This window comes from Xenopus laevis, chromosome 2S (assembly GCF_017654675.1).
Source record: "Xenopus laevis strain J_2021 chromosome 2S, Xenopus_laevis_v10.1, whole genome shotgun sequence".
Taxonomy (NCBI): domain Eukaryota; kingdom Metazoa; phylum Chordata; class Amphibia; order Anura; family Pipidae; genus Xenopus; species Xenopus laevis.
In genome coordinates, this window is record NC_054374.1 from 28024272 (window position 1) to 28042673 (window position 18402).

General features: G+C 42.2%; 1 protein-coding gene across 5 annotated transcripts in view; it reads right to left on the reverse strand.

The window, feature by feature from the left end:
* Positions 1 to 9139: 9139 nt before the first annotated feature.
* Positions 9140 to 18402, reverse strand: part of LOC108709287 (syntaxin-binding protein 5-like) — a 151914-nt gene continuing 142651 nt past the window's right edge. For all 5 annotated transcript variants that reach the window (XM_041583517.1, XM_041583516.1, XM_041583518.1 and 2 more), the window contains 3 exons: positions 11018 to 11129; positions 10621 to 10841; positions 9140 to 10141 (listed from right to left, as the gene is read on the reverse strand). In XM_041583517.1, the coding sequence (XP_041439451.1) occupies positions 10100 to 10141; positions 10621 to 10841; positions 11018 to 11129 (375 nt within the window). In that variant the 3' untranslated portion in view covers positions 9140 to 10099. The remainder of the gene's footprint in view (positions 10142 to 10620; positions 10842 to 11017; positions 11130 to 18402) is intronic.

The window sequence follows — 18402 nt, forward strand, 5'->3', positions numbered from 1 at the left end:
ATGCATTGGGAACGCTGCACATTCTATTCCAAATCAAACCAGGAAGACAAACGGATGAAATGTGTGTTATTCCTTTAGAGAAAGAGAAGGGAATATTAGGCTGCAGTCCCTGCTTTCTTCTTTCCCAACTCATTGACTGTATCAAGTGAAAGACGTATCAAGTTGTTGCTTTGAATGAGGGAACTAATATTGAGTTGTATAATCAGTGTTTCTGTGCTGCACATCTGTGTTGTATGGACTCCACCAACTTCCAACAACCTGTTCCACAATTCTTCTGCATTTCTTGTGTTAAGGTGGCCATACACGGGCAGATAAAGCTGCCGATATTGGTCATTTGGACCGACTTGACAGCTTTTCTGCCCGTGTATGGGGGCTTCCGACAGGTCTTCCCGATCGATATCTGGCCACAATATCGATCGGGAAGGTTTGATTTTTAACCGACCGACCCGTCGGAGCCCCTTGGCGCATCGTAATTCGATCATTCGGCCATGCGGCCGAACATTCGAATTACCCCCGATATAGCCATGCCGTTAGTGGCATATTGGGCAGGCCCGGATTTGCGGCAAGGCTGCATAGGCCCGGGCCTAGGGCGGCAAAAAAATAGGGGCGGCATGCCGCCCAGCCGCCGTTCAACTACACCAGCTGCGCCGGAGTTTTTTCGCCGGCGCGCTGGGAAGGCGGGCGCTAGGACCGCGCGGCCGCCTGGTCGGAACACGCGGCCTAGGGGCGCCCAGAAGTGAAATCCGGCGCTGATATTGGGGAAAGATCCTCTCGTTTGGTGATGTCGCCAAACGAGCAGATCTTTGAGTCTATGGCCACCTTTACACTAATCTGACTAGGCAGACCAAAAGGGGGTTAATGTTTAGCTAGTTGTGGGAGCATGGGTTACATGTGACTCAAAACACTTCAGGCTAGGGCCTTTTCACAGATGGAGTAGTATAACTACAACTCTCACGCTACTTTGCTACACCAAATAGAAATAATGGGTGCCAGGAGATTCTTGTGATGAACCAAATGAATAACAGTTTATTTGTACAAGACAAATGAGCCCAGGGTTTACTTACAGAGGTCAAGGTATACACAATGCCACACAGCAGGCTAAAACAGGTTACATGACACAGCAGTGAGTCCCATCAGGCAAGGTGATATACACCTGCTGCAATATAACTCAGAGTGGTCAGGCTCCCACCCGGTGGAGTGGTCAGGGAAAACACATTCTAATCCTGACACCCTATCCACTGTGGTCCCTTCACTCTAGATCAGGACTGTCCAACTGGCGGCCTGCGGGCTGTATGCTTGCAACACCCCCTTATATGGCCCTCCACATCAAAGTCTGCCTGCTGTGTCTGTTTACCATATGTAAACTTTAAAAGGTATCACTACAGAGATTGACTCTCCCTTGCATTGTTCAAACCTCAAATTCACACCTGTGATCCCCCTGTATTGTTCACACTTGTGACACCTCTATTGTTTATACCCTAAAGCCCTGTACTGTTCACACCTGAGACCCAGACTGAAACTGCCCACATTGTTCACCTGTTCACACTTTATTCAAAATGCTAATGGGGCACCAGCACTGTGTCACTGTATGTAGTACATATTAGACTGGTCCTGATTCCTGTCTCCTGCTCTGTTCTGCCTTCTATATGCTCCCTGTGTGTGTCATACTTTGGTATTTGTTCTGGGGGTTTGTTAGCACTTGAAAATGATTGTTAGTGGCCCCTAAGGTGTTTAATCATATTCTGGGGTACTGTATTATAAACAGGGGAGGAGGAGGCATATGGATTTATGGGTATGTCTTATATGCCTTTTTTCACATATGAGTGACATCCTTGCCAGGACAGGCACAACATAGTTTGGCTCCCTAGGCAAGAGCTTCACTCAGTGACCCTGCCCTGCATTACCATTTCCCTCCTTACCATGATGGTTTTTAAATAAAGAGAGCAAGAAAATGTACAACACTTTTTCATTCATATTACTGCTCCCTATACCTGTACCTGCAAGCCCAGCAGCCATCCATTGTACTGCCCCCCATACCTGTACCTGCAAGCCCAGCAGCCATCCATTGTACTGCCCCCCATACCTGTACCTGCAAGCCCAGCAGCCATCCATTGTACTGCCCCCCATACCTGTACTTGCAAGCCCAGCAGCCATCCATTGTACTGCCCCCCCCATACTGGTACCTGCAAGCCCAGCAGCCATCCATTGTACTGCCCCCCATACCTGTACCTGCAAGCTCAGCAGCCATCCATTGTACTGCCCCCCATACCTGTACCTGCAAGCTCAGCAGCCATCCATCATACAGTCCTTGAGCAGCCATCATATGTGCAAGACTGAGAGCAGACTGAGAGCAGCAAGAGCGAGCCACACCAAGCAGGCCACCAGCTCTCTGCCTCTCTCTGTCATCCAACACATCAGTGACATCATTGATGCATGTACGCACATCGCGCTGCACCGCACAGAAGGAGCCATTACTTGCCGACAAGAGGGAGAAGGTGAAGGAGATGGATTCCACCCAACTGGGTGACCATGATTACTGAAACAAATTATTAAATTAACGCTTGAAAAAAACATTTAGAAAAAGAAAAAAAAATCCCCTTAAAAGTGCGCCCCTCAATGATGGCGCCCTAGACAGCTGCCTACTCTGCCTACCCCTAGTTCCCTAGCCCTGATCCCTGCAGTGAGTACCAACCATTTGGTTTTTTGGTGTGCTATTAATGTGGACATGGTCTTGCGGTAACATGGGTGTGGTTTAAAGTGGATGTGGTATAAAAACAGGGAGTGGCTAACACTGGTTTCCGTTATCGGCCCTCCACCATGTAGATTAGAAAAATTCTGGCCCTCTGTACGGTAGAAGTTGGACAGCACTGCTCTAGATAATTCAAAAGCCTTGGGAAGCTACTACCGACTACAATCCTTGATGGAGCTCCAGCTGCTCTTACTATCTGTCCTCTCTAACTTACTCTCCTAGAGAGTCTATGACAGAACAAACCCTGTTTAGCTAACCTCATTCAAGGGGTTCCCTGCATCCCCACTCAGACACTAGAGGAACAGGTCCCTCTAGGGCTAACGCTTTACTGGGCCTTTGTGTATCCAGGCTCAATGGGACACCAGCAGCCAAAGAGGAAGATCCACCCCTTCTCTCTCACTATACCAAAGTGTGACAGAGTGTGGTCACAGCGCCTCCTGGCCCATAGCATTGGATATGCAAATACTTAATATAACTAGATACATGAGCTTTTGCCTAGTAACTAGGGAAAAGGATAGGGAAATAAAGCCATAGGGGCACATTGACCCTATGGGTCCCTACACTTGCTTTTGCCTCACACCACATGTCACCACCCACACAACTTTTCTATTGGATTGGGCCATAATGTCAATCTTGTTGGTGTGAAACCAAGATGTTGCTCAGTTACTGGTGTGTTTGGGCTCGTTGTCTTGTTGAAACTCCCATTTCAAGGGCATTTCCTTTGGGCATAAGGCAACATGACCTCTTCAAGTATTTTGAATAAATAGGTCATGCAAATACGATACCTATGTCTGACGAAGGGGCCCGCCCCTGAAACGTTACATCACTGACGTGAATAAACACGCAGGGGTTCGCCCGCTTCACAAGCCTTAGAGTGTTTGGTAATTCTTCGTATATATGGGATAAATAGGCCCAACACCATAGTATGAGAAACATTCCCATATCATGATACTTGTGCCACCGGCTTCACTCTGTACTGGGGCTTGAATTCAGTGTTTGGGGGGCGTCTGACAAACTGTCTGCAGTGCCTACACCCAAAAAAGAACAATCTTATACACTTTGGAAAAAATAATATAAATACAAGTTATATACTAAATGACAGTGTGTTGGGAGTTTCCTTAAATGAGCAACGTAGAGGGTTCTTCACAGTCAGGACAGTGAGGTTGTGGAATGCACTGCCGGGTGATGTTGTGATGGCTGATTCAGTTAATGCCTTTAAGAATGGCTTGGATGATTTTTTGGACAGACATAATATCAAAGGCTATTGTGATACTAAACTCTATAGTTAGTATAGATATGGGTATCTAGAATTTATGTGAGTGTATGGAGGGGTGTGTATGTATGAATGGTAGGTTTTTATTTGGAGGGGTTGAACTTGATGGACTTTAACCCGATTTAACTATGTAACTATCAGTCCACAAAATATTGCACCATTTCTGTTTAGGCCAGTCAATGTGTTCTTTGGCAAATTGTAAGTTCTTCAGCACATCTTTTTTCAACAATGGGACTTTGCAGGGGCTTGTTGCTGATAGCTTGCCTTAACATAGGAGCCTTCTATTTGTAACAGTATCACAGGAAATTTTTTTTCCTTCTTTCATCTTCCTGGAGCTGATCATTGGCTGAGACTTTGCCATTTTGGATATTCTTCTATCCATTTTAATGGTCCTTTTCCCTTTTCTTCCACGGGTTTCAGGTTTTGGTGCCATTTGAGATCATTTTAGCTGAGCAGCCTCTCATTTTCTGCACTTCTTTCTATGTTTTCCCCTCTCCAATCAACTTTTGAATTTTCTATTACTCTATTACACCTAGTAGTAAATTATTTTCCATGTAGAAATATAATTTCTGCAAATACGGCCATTGATCAGTTTAGTGAAGACTTACATATACACACAGAGATACTGTAGCTGGTTGCTCCCTATTACAACTGCCACATGCATTAGTGCTGGAAAACAGATCAGAACATCTTAACATATGGAGTATAACAATCTTGCCTGGAAATCTGTATTGAATATGATTATGCGGGGTAGTCCATAGGCCTTTTCAAAAATTCAAAGATATATTTCCAGTCAATTCTCAAAGTTAAAAAATCACTTTTTATTCATCATAAATATTAAAAAAGTAGGCATACAGACCAATCGATACTCCGCCCTACGCGTTTCGCACCTACAGGCGCTTAATCATAGGCCTTGCTTTATGCCAATGTTGTAGTTGGCATAATTGGATGGTTTATGGTCTACTGACCTGCATACAAATTTAAAGAGAGAGTTGGAAATAAAACAACAGAATTAGTATCTTTTGTAACTTCACAAAAATCCATCCACTCCCAGGGCTGGATTTACATAGCTGGAGCCCATAGGCCAACTACCATTCGTCGCCGCAGTCCCGTCCTCTTTTTCATGCAAATTTCATTGGGACCGGAGCGATGGGTGTTTGCGCATGGGAAATTTAAAAAATGATTGTACCTCCTGCATATCCCCATAGTTTTTTAACCAATGTGGGTGTGGTTGGGCAGAATGCCGCCCCCTAAAATCCTGCTGCCCTAGGACCCGAGCCTAGGTGGCCTTTCCACAAATCCGGGACTGTCCACTCCAGTAGAAACACACAGCTCAGTTAAATCCACCCCTACGTTTCTGTATCTAATTGGTTTCCGTACACTGTTTTGCTGCTTAGAGCTGTCGTTACAAATGGGTTTTGAGAAACTAATCACAAATTAATATAAAATTAATCCACAAGTTTTATATATATAATATATATATTAGGGATGCACCAAATCCAGGATTCGGTTCAGGATTCGGCCTTTTTCAGCAGGATTAGTTTTTGGCCGAATCCTTCTACCTGGCCGAACCGAATCTGCATATGCAAATTAGGGGTGGGGAGGGAAATTGTGTGACTTTTGTCACAAAACAATGAAGAAAAAAATGTTTTCCCCTTCCCATCCCTAATTTGCATATGCAAATTAAGGTTCGGATTCGGTTCGGTATTCGACTGAATCCAAAATAGTGTGTTTGGGGGTTCGGCCGAATCCAAAATAGTGGATTCGGTGCATCCCTAATATATAGTGAATAAAGTACCCCCTTTTGTAAAATATAAGGATATTATAAGTTACCGAGGAGTTTCATGACCATATAAAAACACGAGGCCGAAGGCCGAGTGTTTTTATACAGGTCATGGAACTCCGAGGTAACTTCTAATATCCTCATATTTTACAATTGGGGGTACTTTATTTATTATAATACACAAATTTCAATGAGTCATGTGACAGAAATGACATCAGAACTCACCGTTTATAACTGATGACATCAGAACTCACCGTTTATAAGGATATAATTTACAGGATATTCATGGCTTTTGTGTATTATATATAGATATTGGATCTGCCGTTGCTCTTACATTGGCCAGAGAAGAATGCTGGAGCAGGCAAGTCTAAAGGCCACCGGCATACACAATCTTAATTTCCAATTTACATTTCATGGATTTTTAATAGACTTTAAATTTTACAATATTGTAGTATTCTGATGAAATAAGTGGAAGAAACAATATATGGATCTGATCTCTTCTTTGCAAAGCTTAGCCCCAAATCTGTAACTGACATGAGACTTCAAAGCTGTGATTTATAAGAAACGGCTTGTTAGCAATTATTTATTTTAATTAAAAGCTGAAACTAATGAGAACTACAAACATTCTGTTGCTTGTTTTACCACAGTGCCAAATCGCTTGGCTTCTAAGTGAATCTCTGCCACAATCTGTTTGTGAAGCTCCTGAGAACATTCTGTAATGAACCCACAGTTGTCAGAACTTTTATAATCTGGCCAATTCATTTCATTTGGCTGCGGTTAACTGATTTTCATTTACTATAATGCAACTCACCAAATGGTGTAGTAATGATTCTTCACTTCTCTAGGAATTTGTTGCACCTCATTTTTTCCCATGACTTTGGATCTGTGTTCAGTGCACGGTTTCACAGAGCATTCACTATTAGTTCAAATAAAATACTGATGGATTCACTATTTCCACTATAACCTCTCTGTGTCGTCACTGGCAGCTGTAGGCAAATGAACACATTATAGGGATCAAGAAAGATTCATGGCATAAAATGTTTAATTAGAACTTCATTCAAAGCTTCACTCCTGTTTCTAAATAAACCTCATTTGTGTATAGAGGTACAGTTGTTTTCATGATAATAGCAGTCCAGCATCACTAACCTGACCAATCACTGCTTTTAGTAGAAATTCTATTTCCACATGGTAAATAATTTACTAGTAGGTGTAGCAGAGTAATAGAAACCAACAGATCCAACAGTCAAGTCATGCTGCTCATTCTGTGTCATTGAGTCAATTATTGCTCCAAATAATAACAGTGTTCCACATAATAATAGCTTCTTCCAAACAGCAGTGCGGCGTTCAATTAGTGAGCTCATTCATTCTGGGGAAAAAACAGGAGTCAATTTGGCCCTTATTTAAAGAAGAAAGAAGCAAATGTTGTGCTGCTGGTTATAGTGCATTTCTCTCTGAAACCCTCACTCAAATGGCTCCTTGCACACATTGTTCAGAAGAACAGCCGACTTTGATTCAAAAGTTGATTGGAGAGGGGAAAACATAGAGAGAAGTGCAGAAAATGAGAGGCTGCTCAGCTAAAATGATCTCAAATACTTTCAAATGGCACCAAAACTAAAAGCCATGGAAGAAAACGGAAAATGACCATTGGAATGGTTAGAAGAATAGCCAAAATGGCAAAGACTCGGCCAATGATCAGCTCCAGGAAGATGAAAAAAGGAGTAAAGTTACCTGTGATGCTGTTACAATTAGACGGTGCCTATTTGAAGTCAAGCTATCGGCAAGAAGCCCCGGGAAAGTCCCATTGTTAAAAAAGATGTGTGCTGAAGAGCTTACAATTTGCAAAAAAAAAACACACTAACTGGGCTAAAGAAAAATGGTGCAACATTTTGTGGACTGATAAAAGCAATATTGTTCTTTTTAGGTGTAGGGGCCGCAGACAGTTTGCCAGACGCCCCCCAAACACTAAATTCAAGCCCCAGTACAGAGTGAAGCCGGTGGCACAAGTATCATTATAAGGGGATGTTTTTCATTCTATGGTGTTGGGCCTATTTATCCCATACCAGGGATCATGGATCAGTTTCAATCCAAATACTCGAAGAGATCATGTTGCCTTATGCCCAAGAGGAAATGTCCTTGAAATGGGGGTTTCAACGAGACAACGAGCCCAAACACATCAGTAACTAAGCAACATCTTGGTTCCACACCAACAAGATTGATGTTATGGGTCAATCCCCCAATCCAATAGAAAACTTGTGGGGTGACATAGAGTTGAGGCAAAAGCAATAAATGCAGAAGAATTGTGGAACAGGTTGTTGGAAGTTGGTGGAGTCCATACAACACAGATGTGCAGCACAAAAACACTGATTATACAACTCAATATTAGTTCCCTCATTCAAAGCAACAGATTGAAACATCTTTCACTTGATACAGTCAATGAGTTGGGAAAGAAGAATTCAGGGACTGCTGCCTAATATTCCCTTCACTTTCTCTAAAGGAATAACACACATTTCATCCATTTTTCTTCCTGGTTTGATTTAAATTAGAATGTGCAGTGTCCCCAATGCATTTGGGTGGATGGAAATAAAATCTTTTATAAGGATTTGGAGCTTTATTCACTTTTTTAAACAAACACACTGCTATTATTCTGAACACAACTGTATGCACCTGTCAGATCAGCCAATATAGTAGCTCCAACGTATCCATAAACACTAAGGGGCAAATTCATCCAGGGTCGAATATCGAGGGTTAATTAACCCTCGATATTTGACTGGGGAATGAAAATCCTTCGAAGTCGAAGGATTTTGCACAAATACTTCAATCGAAGGAATAATCGTTCGATCGATTTTAATCCAACGATCGAAGGATTATCCTTCGACCAAAAAAAAGTTAGGCAAGCCTATGAGGACCTTCCCCATGGGCTAACATTGAGCTCGGTAGCTTTTAGGTGGCGAACTAAGGGGTCGAAGTTTTTTCTTAAAGAGACAGTATTTCAACTATCGAATGGTCGAATAGTCGAACGATTTTTAGTTTGAATCCTTCAATTCAAAGTCGAAATTCGAAGTAGCCCATTCGATGGTCGAAGTAGCCAAAAAAACACTTCGAAATTCGAAGTTTTTCTTCTTCTATTCATTCACTCAAACTTAATGAATGGGCCCCTAAGTATGCAAATAACTAAGGGCAGTTGTCTGTACATTTATAGAAAAACTGAATGAATGTAAAGCCTTCTTATAAATCCCCAATGTCTGCATTTCTTTGGTGTGAAGCATGTACTTTTTTTTTTTAAGTGATTGAACAAAAGACCAACCAAAACGACCAAACAAAATATATTATCAGGTTTATAGGGATCTCAAATTACACTTTATTTTCAAACACATACATTTTTTAAATCTCATTTGAACTGCTCTATTAGAAGAATGTGGCATTGGGTACCTACCTCTTGAAAACAGCCGGCACCTCGCCATATTCACTTCCATAAAACATAGGCTTTTCTGATTCATTTACAGAAGAAGATATTCAGGACAGGGACAACGGTCCCAACCTTTAGAGGTAACAGTAATAATCTAAAATCCTCACTGGACACTTTCAGGACCCCCCTCCCCCAACTGCTGTACAAGCCTCTTTACACATCTGTACAGCTGTGCACACAGGGAACTGAATCTATGACAAGTTAGGTTGCTGATGCTGCTCAGGGCTCCTCTAGGACATGGCCTTGGGCTTAACACAGTGAAACAAAGCTTGATATGGCAAATTAAACAGCAACAAATAGGCACACAAATGAGAATACTGCCCATCCCACACTAGGAATGCTCGCCGCTCCATCAGATTGTTCCCTGTTCTCACCTGTACCTTACAGCATGCGCCTATTCTTGGGTTGAATCTTGTCATGCAACATTTTTTTTTTTTTAATTTTATTTTTTTTCTTCAATTGAGTGCGATTAACATCCTAGATTTTACAGGATACAGGACATTTATATTTTTGATTTCAGAAAACACAAAAGCTGACATGCCCTCTTCCGAATCTTTTGGAGAATAGATCTAATGGAGATATGAGCCCTCAGCTCCTGGAAGAACCTTTTCTTTCCGAAAGTTCTTTAGTCTTCTCAGGTAGCAAAGGGCTTTCCAAAGAAAATGAGGTGCAGTTTCGATTTGCTCCTCTGGGAACAGTATGGTCAACCATGGGGAAGGTGTTGGGCACTGCATCAGTGGAGAATGCTGGAGCTGAGTAACCCACACATAGGGAAAAGCTCTAAGTACTGGTCCACAGAAAGGATCACATCGCTTGCTCTCTCTCAGTTTAAAACTGGTACCACTTCTTGTCTTTGCATTTCAGCATCAGCTGCAACAGAAGAAAACATGAAAGTGACATCCCTCTTAAAAAAATTTTTCTTATGCATTTATTTTAAAATGTTGCAAGTAGTACTTACATTTTAGTTTATCGCTTTGTTTGTGGGGTATGATGTAAGTAACACCAAATACACTTACAAGCTTTGTATCCCCAGCCTATAACACATTCTTAATGTGCAAGGGACATCAGTATCTGTCCCCTCAACCAATGGCAGCTTGGCTCCTACTGTACCTTTAGTGCTATGGAATGGGGCCCTATCTTTTTAGTTAAACACTTAGTGCCAGAGCTGAATAAGAGAGCATACCCTTCTCTCCTATACATGCCAATTATATTTGCACGACCAGAGTCTCAGGGCCAATGCCCATTCTATCCTGCTATGGAAGCACCCTAGTAGGACAAACATTTATGACCTTTGGCAGCCTAACCAATGCCTGCTACAGGGCATATAGAAGTCCTACTCCATACCTTACCTCATGTGCATGTTTAGAAAAAGCTTCAGCGCTGGACATCATAGCTGCTGTAGTGTCTTCCAGCTCTCCCAGCCTCTGTCCTCTCTCATCCAAAGCAATGCGAGCTCTGTGCAAGTCACCGGCAACCCCAGTTGCTGCCCCTTTGACCCCCTCAAATCCTCCCGGCCCTGGGATATGCTGTGCAAGGCTCCGAGAGGCTTTTCCTGCTGTGGCCTCACCAACTGCAAACCAAACAAATAGTATAATCATAAACTGTAGCATATCACCAACACACCATTACCATCATCATGTCCCATTACACAACAGATGTGTTACAACACATTGTTCTCAGAGTGCAACCTTCACTATCACAATTCTTATTATGTACAAATCCCAACACTGTGTTTGAAGAACTTACAGAGCTCTTCTCTGTCAAAGGTCTGAGCACTTCCACCAAACAAGACAGTCAAGAAGCCCTTGTTCTGAGCCTCTGGTGTCTGTACTAGTGAGAACAGGTCCCCCAGCATCTCCTGCAAGAGAAAAAAAAGTGTAAAACAATTTTAAAGTGATTTATGAAGGTTTCATTTAATGTTTAATGCTAAACCCAATTAAATCGGAACCCTTGAAGACAACGCAATATAACATGTGCTGAGTCTGAATATGCACATTCGTGTTAAGCTTCACCAAATCTTTTGTGAATGGCTCGCTATTGAGCTGAATCCAAGACTATTGGATTTGGTGCATATTGATTTTATACAAATTTCATCATTTCACTCCCGACCTTCATTTTACACAATATGCCTGCTTTGTTGTTCACTTTAAATGATCTTTGATTAAGATGGCAAGCAGTCATTCAAACATTAATAAACATTTGTTTGTAAAGCATAAATTCAGTTATATTGACATTTACTTTGTTGTTGATGGACTTTAAAATTTTTATATATGTTTTTGTTAAAGATTTGCTTTCTTGTTCTGCGTCTCTCCAGCCTGAGCTTTAAACTGTGTTGTGGTTGCCAATGTTTGTGTTGTGGTTTGTGCTGCACTCTTCAGTGTGACTCAATGAGCTGACCAATTGTGTGTCACCAATCTTGGCAGGCTATGTAATGAAACCATGTTAACATCTCCAACAGGGAAATGATTGTTCTGTATTCCATTACAGCACAAAAGCAAATAACACAAACACCACACACATACTACAAAAGGAAAAACTAACGCCTATACCATTTTTAGCACTTTCTAAACGGTTTAGTGACACTACAATGAATAATCTGCAAAGTTAATATGCCGCACTTAGTGTTATATTTCTTATATTTTTATCTCATGTGAATTCACACTACTTAGACCCACCATGTGATGCTACTTAGTTAAGACCATAATACCCAATTGTTCTTATACGATATGGAACATACTAGATATATCTATGAATTCTACCACTACTATGACTAATAATAATAATAATTATATAGTTTAATAAAATATGTATGTGAAATGATGCCTTTCTGTCAGGCCCATTCCAAACCGGCTGGGTGCCCTAGAGAAGTGCAGGTGGGGGAACAAGGGTCCAGACCAGGGGTAGGTTGAAGAAGAGGTACATGCTTTACGCGCCCTCTTTATTGAGCCTAGGCCTTGACTATCCCTCATTATGGCCCTGTTTTCTGTCTTTCCATCTTGACAACCCAAATTATCACAAATGTTCTATTTTTATTGGCCAAGGGAGCATAAGGAAGGTTTCAGGCAGGAATATAAATGACTATCTACAAATGCAGGGCAGTCCAGTCATGGGCTGAACTTGGCCCCAGCCTGTCCAAAGTCTCCCTAGACTTATGTTTGTGAAGATTCTCACTCTTCCAGGTCATGGTATATATGTAATAGTAAGTCAAATAAACTGGACTTGCTGGGTTTTTCTTGAAGACATTTCACTAGAATGGATTCTGAATTAAGAAAACCACTCGGATGACCGGTGAAACGTCTTCAAGAAAAACACAGCAAGTCCAGTTGATTTGACTTATTACTACAGAACTCCCTAGACTTCTTTGAATGACTTCATCATTTAAAGGAGAATTGAACCCTAAAAACAATATAGAAGAAATGCCATATTTTATACACTGAGATTAATGCACCAACCTCATCTTGGATTTTGTTTATTGTCTGTCCCTAAGCTCAGGTAAGTGACAGCAGCCCAGAACATGTGCTGGGAATCAGAAAAAAAGAAGACGGGGAGTTGCTGGGGAAATCTTTGGAGGCACATATGGTCACTGCTAAAGGGATGTGGCTGACTTGAACTTGGACTGGTACAGGGCCCTACTTCTGTGTTAAGCTGTGCTAGCCTCCACCATATTGTTCTTCAGATAACCAGCCCACAGCATGAATACGTTTAGACAGAATCAGTTGTGATTGTATATTTTTTTGAGACAGCAGAACCCATGCTTTTGGTTCTGAGAGGTCTATTAGAAGCATTAATAACAGGTTGATGGTGATTGACAAACAGTAACTGAGAGAGCAAAAGATGCATCTGAGGTGTCCGTGTGCAATGTGTGCTTGACATGTGGACAAGAGGTTTATCTGTGTCTATGCACAGCAAACATATCCTTCACTGAGATCAGCTGTACAGTGACTTTGTTATGTTTCTCACTTTATAAGCAGATTCATGTCCCTCAGCTTGTTAATCAGACATATTCTAAGGCAGTGATCCCCAACCAGTAGCTCATAAGCAACATGTTGCTCTCCAACCCCTTGGATGTTGCTCCCTGTGGCCTCAAAGCAGGTGCTTATTTTTGAATTCCAGGCTTGGAGGCAAGTTTTGGTTGCATAAAAATCAGGTGCACTGCCAAACAGAGCCTCAATGTAGGTTGACAATCCACATAGGGGCTACCAAATGCCAATCACAGCACTTATTTGGCACACCAACAACATTTTTCATGCTAGTGTTACTCCCCAACTCCTTTTACTTCTAAATATTGCTCAAGGGTTCAAAAGGTTGGGGATCACTGTAAGCAGTAGACGTCCTTAATGTAAAATGATATCAGAAGAAGCAGTAAAACTCATTACAATTAGAGATGTCGCGAACTGTTTGCCGGCGAACTTGTTCGCGCGAACATCGGGTGTTCGCGCTCGCCGGAAGTTCGCGAACGTCGCGCGACGTTCGCCATTTTGGGTTCGCCATTGTTGGCGCTTTTTTTTGCCCTCTCACCCCAGACCAGCAGGTACATGGCAGCCAATCAGGAAGCTCTCCCCTGGACCACTCCCCTTCCCTATAAAACCGAAGCCCTGCAGCGTTTTTTCACTCTGCCTGTGTGTGCTGAAGAGATAGTGTAGGGAGAGAGCTGCTGCCTGTTAGTGATTTCAGGGACAGTTGAAAGTTTGCTGGCTAGTAATCGTTTTGATACTGCTCTGTTATTGGAGGGACAGAAGTCTGCAGGGGTTTGAGGGACATTTAAGCTTAGGTAGCTTTGCTGGCTAGTAATCTACCTTCTACTGCAGTGCTCTGTATGTAGCTGCAGTGGGCAGCTGTCCTGCTTCTGATCTCATCTGCTGACTGCTGCAATAACAGTAGTCCTTGTAAGGACTGCTTTTATTTATTTTTTTGTTGTTTTACTACTACTACTACTACTACTATAAGAGCCCAGTGCTATTAGTCTAGCAGTGTTGGGGAGTGGGACTGGCGTGCTAATCTGCTGCTCCTAGTAGTTCAGCAGCACCAACTTTAATTTTTTTTTTTTAATATTCATTTTTTTTTATTTTACTTTTTTTTATTTTACTACCGCTGTAGTAGTGTATAAGTTGACCTTTTAGGCATTATTTGCCCTGTAGGCATTTTTTGCCCAGTGTGTTATTCAACCAACTGCCATCTAGCTGTGTGACCTTGTTCCCATTCTGTCTAAATATCCATAATATTACCGTCTCCAGAAAAAACACCGGAGTCACTTTTTTCAAGCAGCCATAATATATTTTACGTAATCCGTATCCACCGCTGTAGTAGTGTATACGTTGGCCTTGTAGGCATTATTTGCACACTGTTTTCTTCAACCCGCCATCGAGCTGTGTGACCTTGTTCCCATTCTGTCTAAATATCCATAATATTACCGTCTCCAGAAAAAACACCGGAGTCACTTTTTTCAAGCAGCCATAATATATTTTACGTAATCCGTATCCACCGCTGTAGTAGTGTATACGTTGGCCTTGTAGGCATTATTTGCACACTGTTTTCTTCAACCCGCCATCGAGCTGTGTGACCTTGTTCCCATTCTGTCTAAATATCCATAATATTACCGTCTCCAGAAAAACACCGGAGTCACTTTTTTCAAGCAGCATTCATATATTTTACGTAATCCGTATCCACCGCTGTAGTAGTGTATTCGTTGGCCTTGTAGGCATTATTTGCACACTGTTTTCTTCAACCCGCCATCGAGCTGTGTGACCTTGTTCCCATTCTGTCTAAATATCCATAATATTACCGTCTCCAGAAAAAACACCGGAGTCACTTTTTCAAGCAGCATTCATATATTTTACGTAATCCGTATCCACCGCTGTAGTAGTGTATACGTTGGCCTTGTAGGCATTATTTGCACACTGTTTTCTTCAACCCGCCATCGAGCTGTGTGACCTTGTTCCCATTCTGTCTAAATATCCATAATATTACCGTCTCCAGAAAAAACACCGGAGTCACTTTTTTCAAGCAGCATTCATATATTTTACGTAATCCGTATCCACCGCTGTAGTAGTGTATACGTTGGCCTTGTAGGCATTATTTGCACACTGTTTTCTTCAACCCGCCATCGAGCTGTGTGAGCTTGTTCACATTTTGTCTAAATATTGATAATATTATCGTCTCTAGAAAAACCACTTGAGTTACTTTTTTTCAAGCAGCATTCATATATTTTACGTAATCCGTATCCACCGCTGTAGTAGTGTATACGTTGACCTTGTAGGCATTATTTGCACACTGTTTTCTTCAACCCGCCATCGAGCTGTGTGACCTTGTTCCCATTCTGTCTAAATATCCATAATATTACCGTCTCCAGAAAAACACCGGAGTCACTTTTTTCAAGCAGCATTCATATATTTTACGTAATCCGTATCCACCGCTGTAGTAGTGTATACGTTGGCCTTGTAGGCATTATTTGCACAGTGTTTTCTTCAACCCGCCATCGAGCTGTGTGAGCTTGTTCACATTTTGTCTAAATATTGATAATATTATCGTCTCTAGAAAAACCACTTGAGTTACTTTTTTCAAGCAGCATTCATATATTTTACGTAATCCGTATCCACCGCTGTAGTAGTGTATACGTTGACCTTGTAGGCATTATTTGCACACTGTTTTCTTCAACCCGCCATCGAGCTGTGTGACCTTGTTCCCATTCTGTCTAAATATCCATAATATTACCGTCTCCAGAAAAAACACCGGAGTCACTTTTTTCAAGCAGCATTCATATATTTTACGTAATCCGTATCCACCGCTGTAGTAGTGTATACGTTGGCCTTGTAGGCATTATTTGCACACTGTTTTCTTCAACCCGCCATCGAGCTGTGTGACCTTGTTCCCATTCTGTCTAAATATCCATAATATTACCGTCTCCAGAAAAAACACCGGAGTCACTTTTTTCAAGCAGCATTCATATATTTTACGTAATCCGTATCCACCGCTGTAGTAGTGTATACGTTGACCTTGTAGGCATTATTTGCACACTGTTTTCTTCAACCCGCCATCGAGCTGTGTGACCTTGTTCACATTCTGTCTAAATATCCATAATATTACCGTCTCCAGAAAAAACACCGGAGTCACTTTTTTCAAGCAGCCATAATATATTTTACGTAATCCGTATCCACCGCTGTAGTAGTGTATACGTTGGCCTTGTAGGCATTATTTGCACACTGTTTTCTTCAACCCGCCATCGAGCTGTGTGACCTTGTTCCCATTCTGTCTAAATATCCATAATATTACCGTCTCCAGAAAAAACACCGGAGTCACTTTTTTCAAGCAGCATTCATATATTTTACGTAATCCGTATCCACCGCTGTAGTAGTGTATACGTTGGCCTTGTAGGCATTATTTGCACACTGTTTTCTTCAACCCGCCATCGAGCTGTGTGACCTTGTTCCCATTCTGTCTAAATATCCATAATATTACCGTCTCCAGAAAAAACACCGGAGTCACTTTTTTCAAGCAGCATTCATATATTTTACGTAATCCGTATCCACCGCTGTAGTAGTGTATACGTTGACCTTGTAGGCATTATTTGCACACTGTTTTCTTCAACCCGCCATCGAGCTGTGTGAGCTTGTTCACATTTTGTCTAAATATTGATAATATTATCGTCTCTAGAAAAACCACTTGAGTTACTTTTTTTCAAGCAGCATTCAGATATTTTACGTAATCCGTATCCACCGCTGTAGTAGTGTATACGTTGACCTTGTAGGCATTATTTGCACACTGTTTTCTTCAACCCGCCATCGAGCTGTGTGACCTTGTTCACATTTTGTCTAAATATTGATAATATTATCGTCTCTAGAAAAACCACTTGAGTTACTTTTTTTCAAGCAGCATTCATATATTTTACGTAATCCGTATCCACCGCTGTAGTAGTGTATACGTTGACTTTGTAGGCATTATTTGCACAGTGTTTTCTTCAACCCGCCATCTAGCTGTGTGTATTATCGTTTCCAGAAAAACCAACTGAGTTTTTGTTGTTGTTGTTGTTTTTTTAAAAATAATGCCAGGCAAAGGCAGGCCGCCACGCAGAGGCCGTGCTAGGGGCCGTGCTGCTATGCAATCCTGTGGCCCTAGCAAATTGCCCAGTTTTAAAAAGCCAATGACCCTGAACTCCCAAAATGCTGAAGAGGTAGTTGACTGGCTTACACAGCACACCCCATCCTCTACCGTTTCTAACTTTACCACAACATCCTCCTCATCCTCCACTGCTATGGCCACCCCACGTAACACTTCCTCCACCACCGGTGCCCCTTCTTCACTGGGGTCAGAGGAGTTATTTTCCAATGAGTTTCTTGAACTGAGTAATGCGCAACCATTATTGCCAGAAGAAGATGAAGGAGATGAGGACCTTACACCAGATTTAATTCTGGCAGAGAACACGATAGAGATGGACATAATGAGTGATGAGGAGGAGGTCCCCGCTGCTGCTTCCTTCTGTGATGTGTCAGAAGAAATTGATGCATCTGAGGAGAATGATGATGAGGAGATTGATGTTTTGTGGGTGCCTAGTAGAAGAGAGCAAGAGGAGGGTAGTTCAGATGGAGAGACGGAGAGTCAGAGAGGCAGTAGGAGAATAAGACTTAGAAGAAGCAGGGAGGACAGCCCGCAGGGATCAGCAGGGCAACAACATGTATCGGCACCTGTGTTCAGCCGGCCAACGCACCCGCCATTGCCGCCAACTCCGCCAACTTCTACTGTTACCGCCAGATCGCACACTTCCAAAAAGTCAGCAGTGTGGGATTTTTTTAATGTGTGTGCCTCTGACAAAAGCATTGTAATTTGCAATGAGTGCAGTCAGAAACTGAGCCTTGGTAAGCCCAACAGCCACATAGGTACAACTTCTATGCGAAGGCACATGAGCGGCAAGCACAAAGCACTTTGGGAGCAACACCTCAAAGGCAACAGGCAAACTAAAAGCCACACTCCTTCTGGTCCAGCATCTTACTGCTCTACCTCTGCTCTCCTTGACCCGTCTGAACCACCCTCCACTCCGCCTTCCACCTTGACCACCTGTTCCCATTCCCAGTCATCTGCCACCAGCCAAGTTTCTGTGAAGGCCATGTTTGAGCGTAAGAAGCCAATGTCTGACTGTC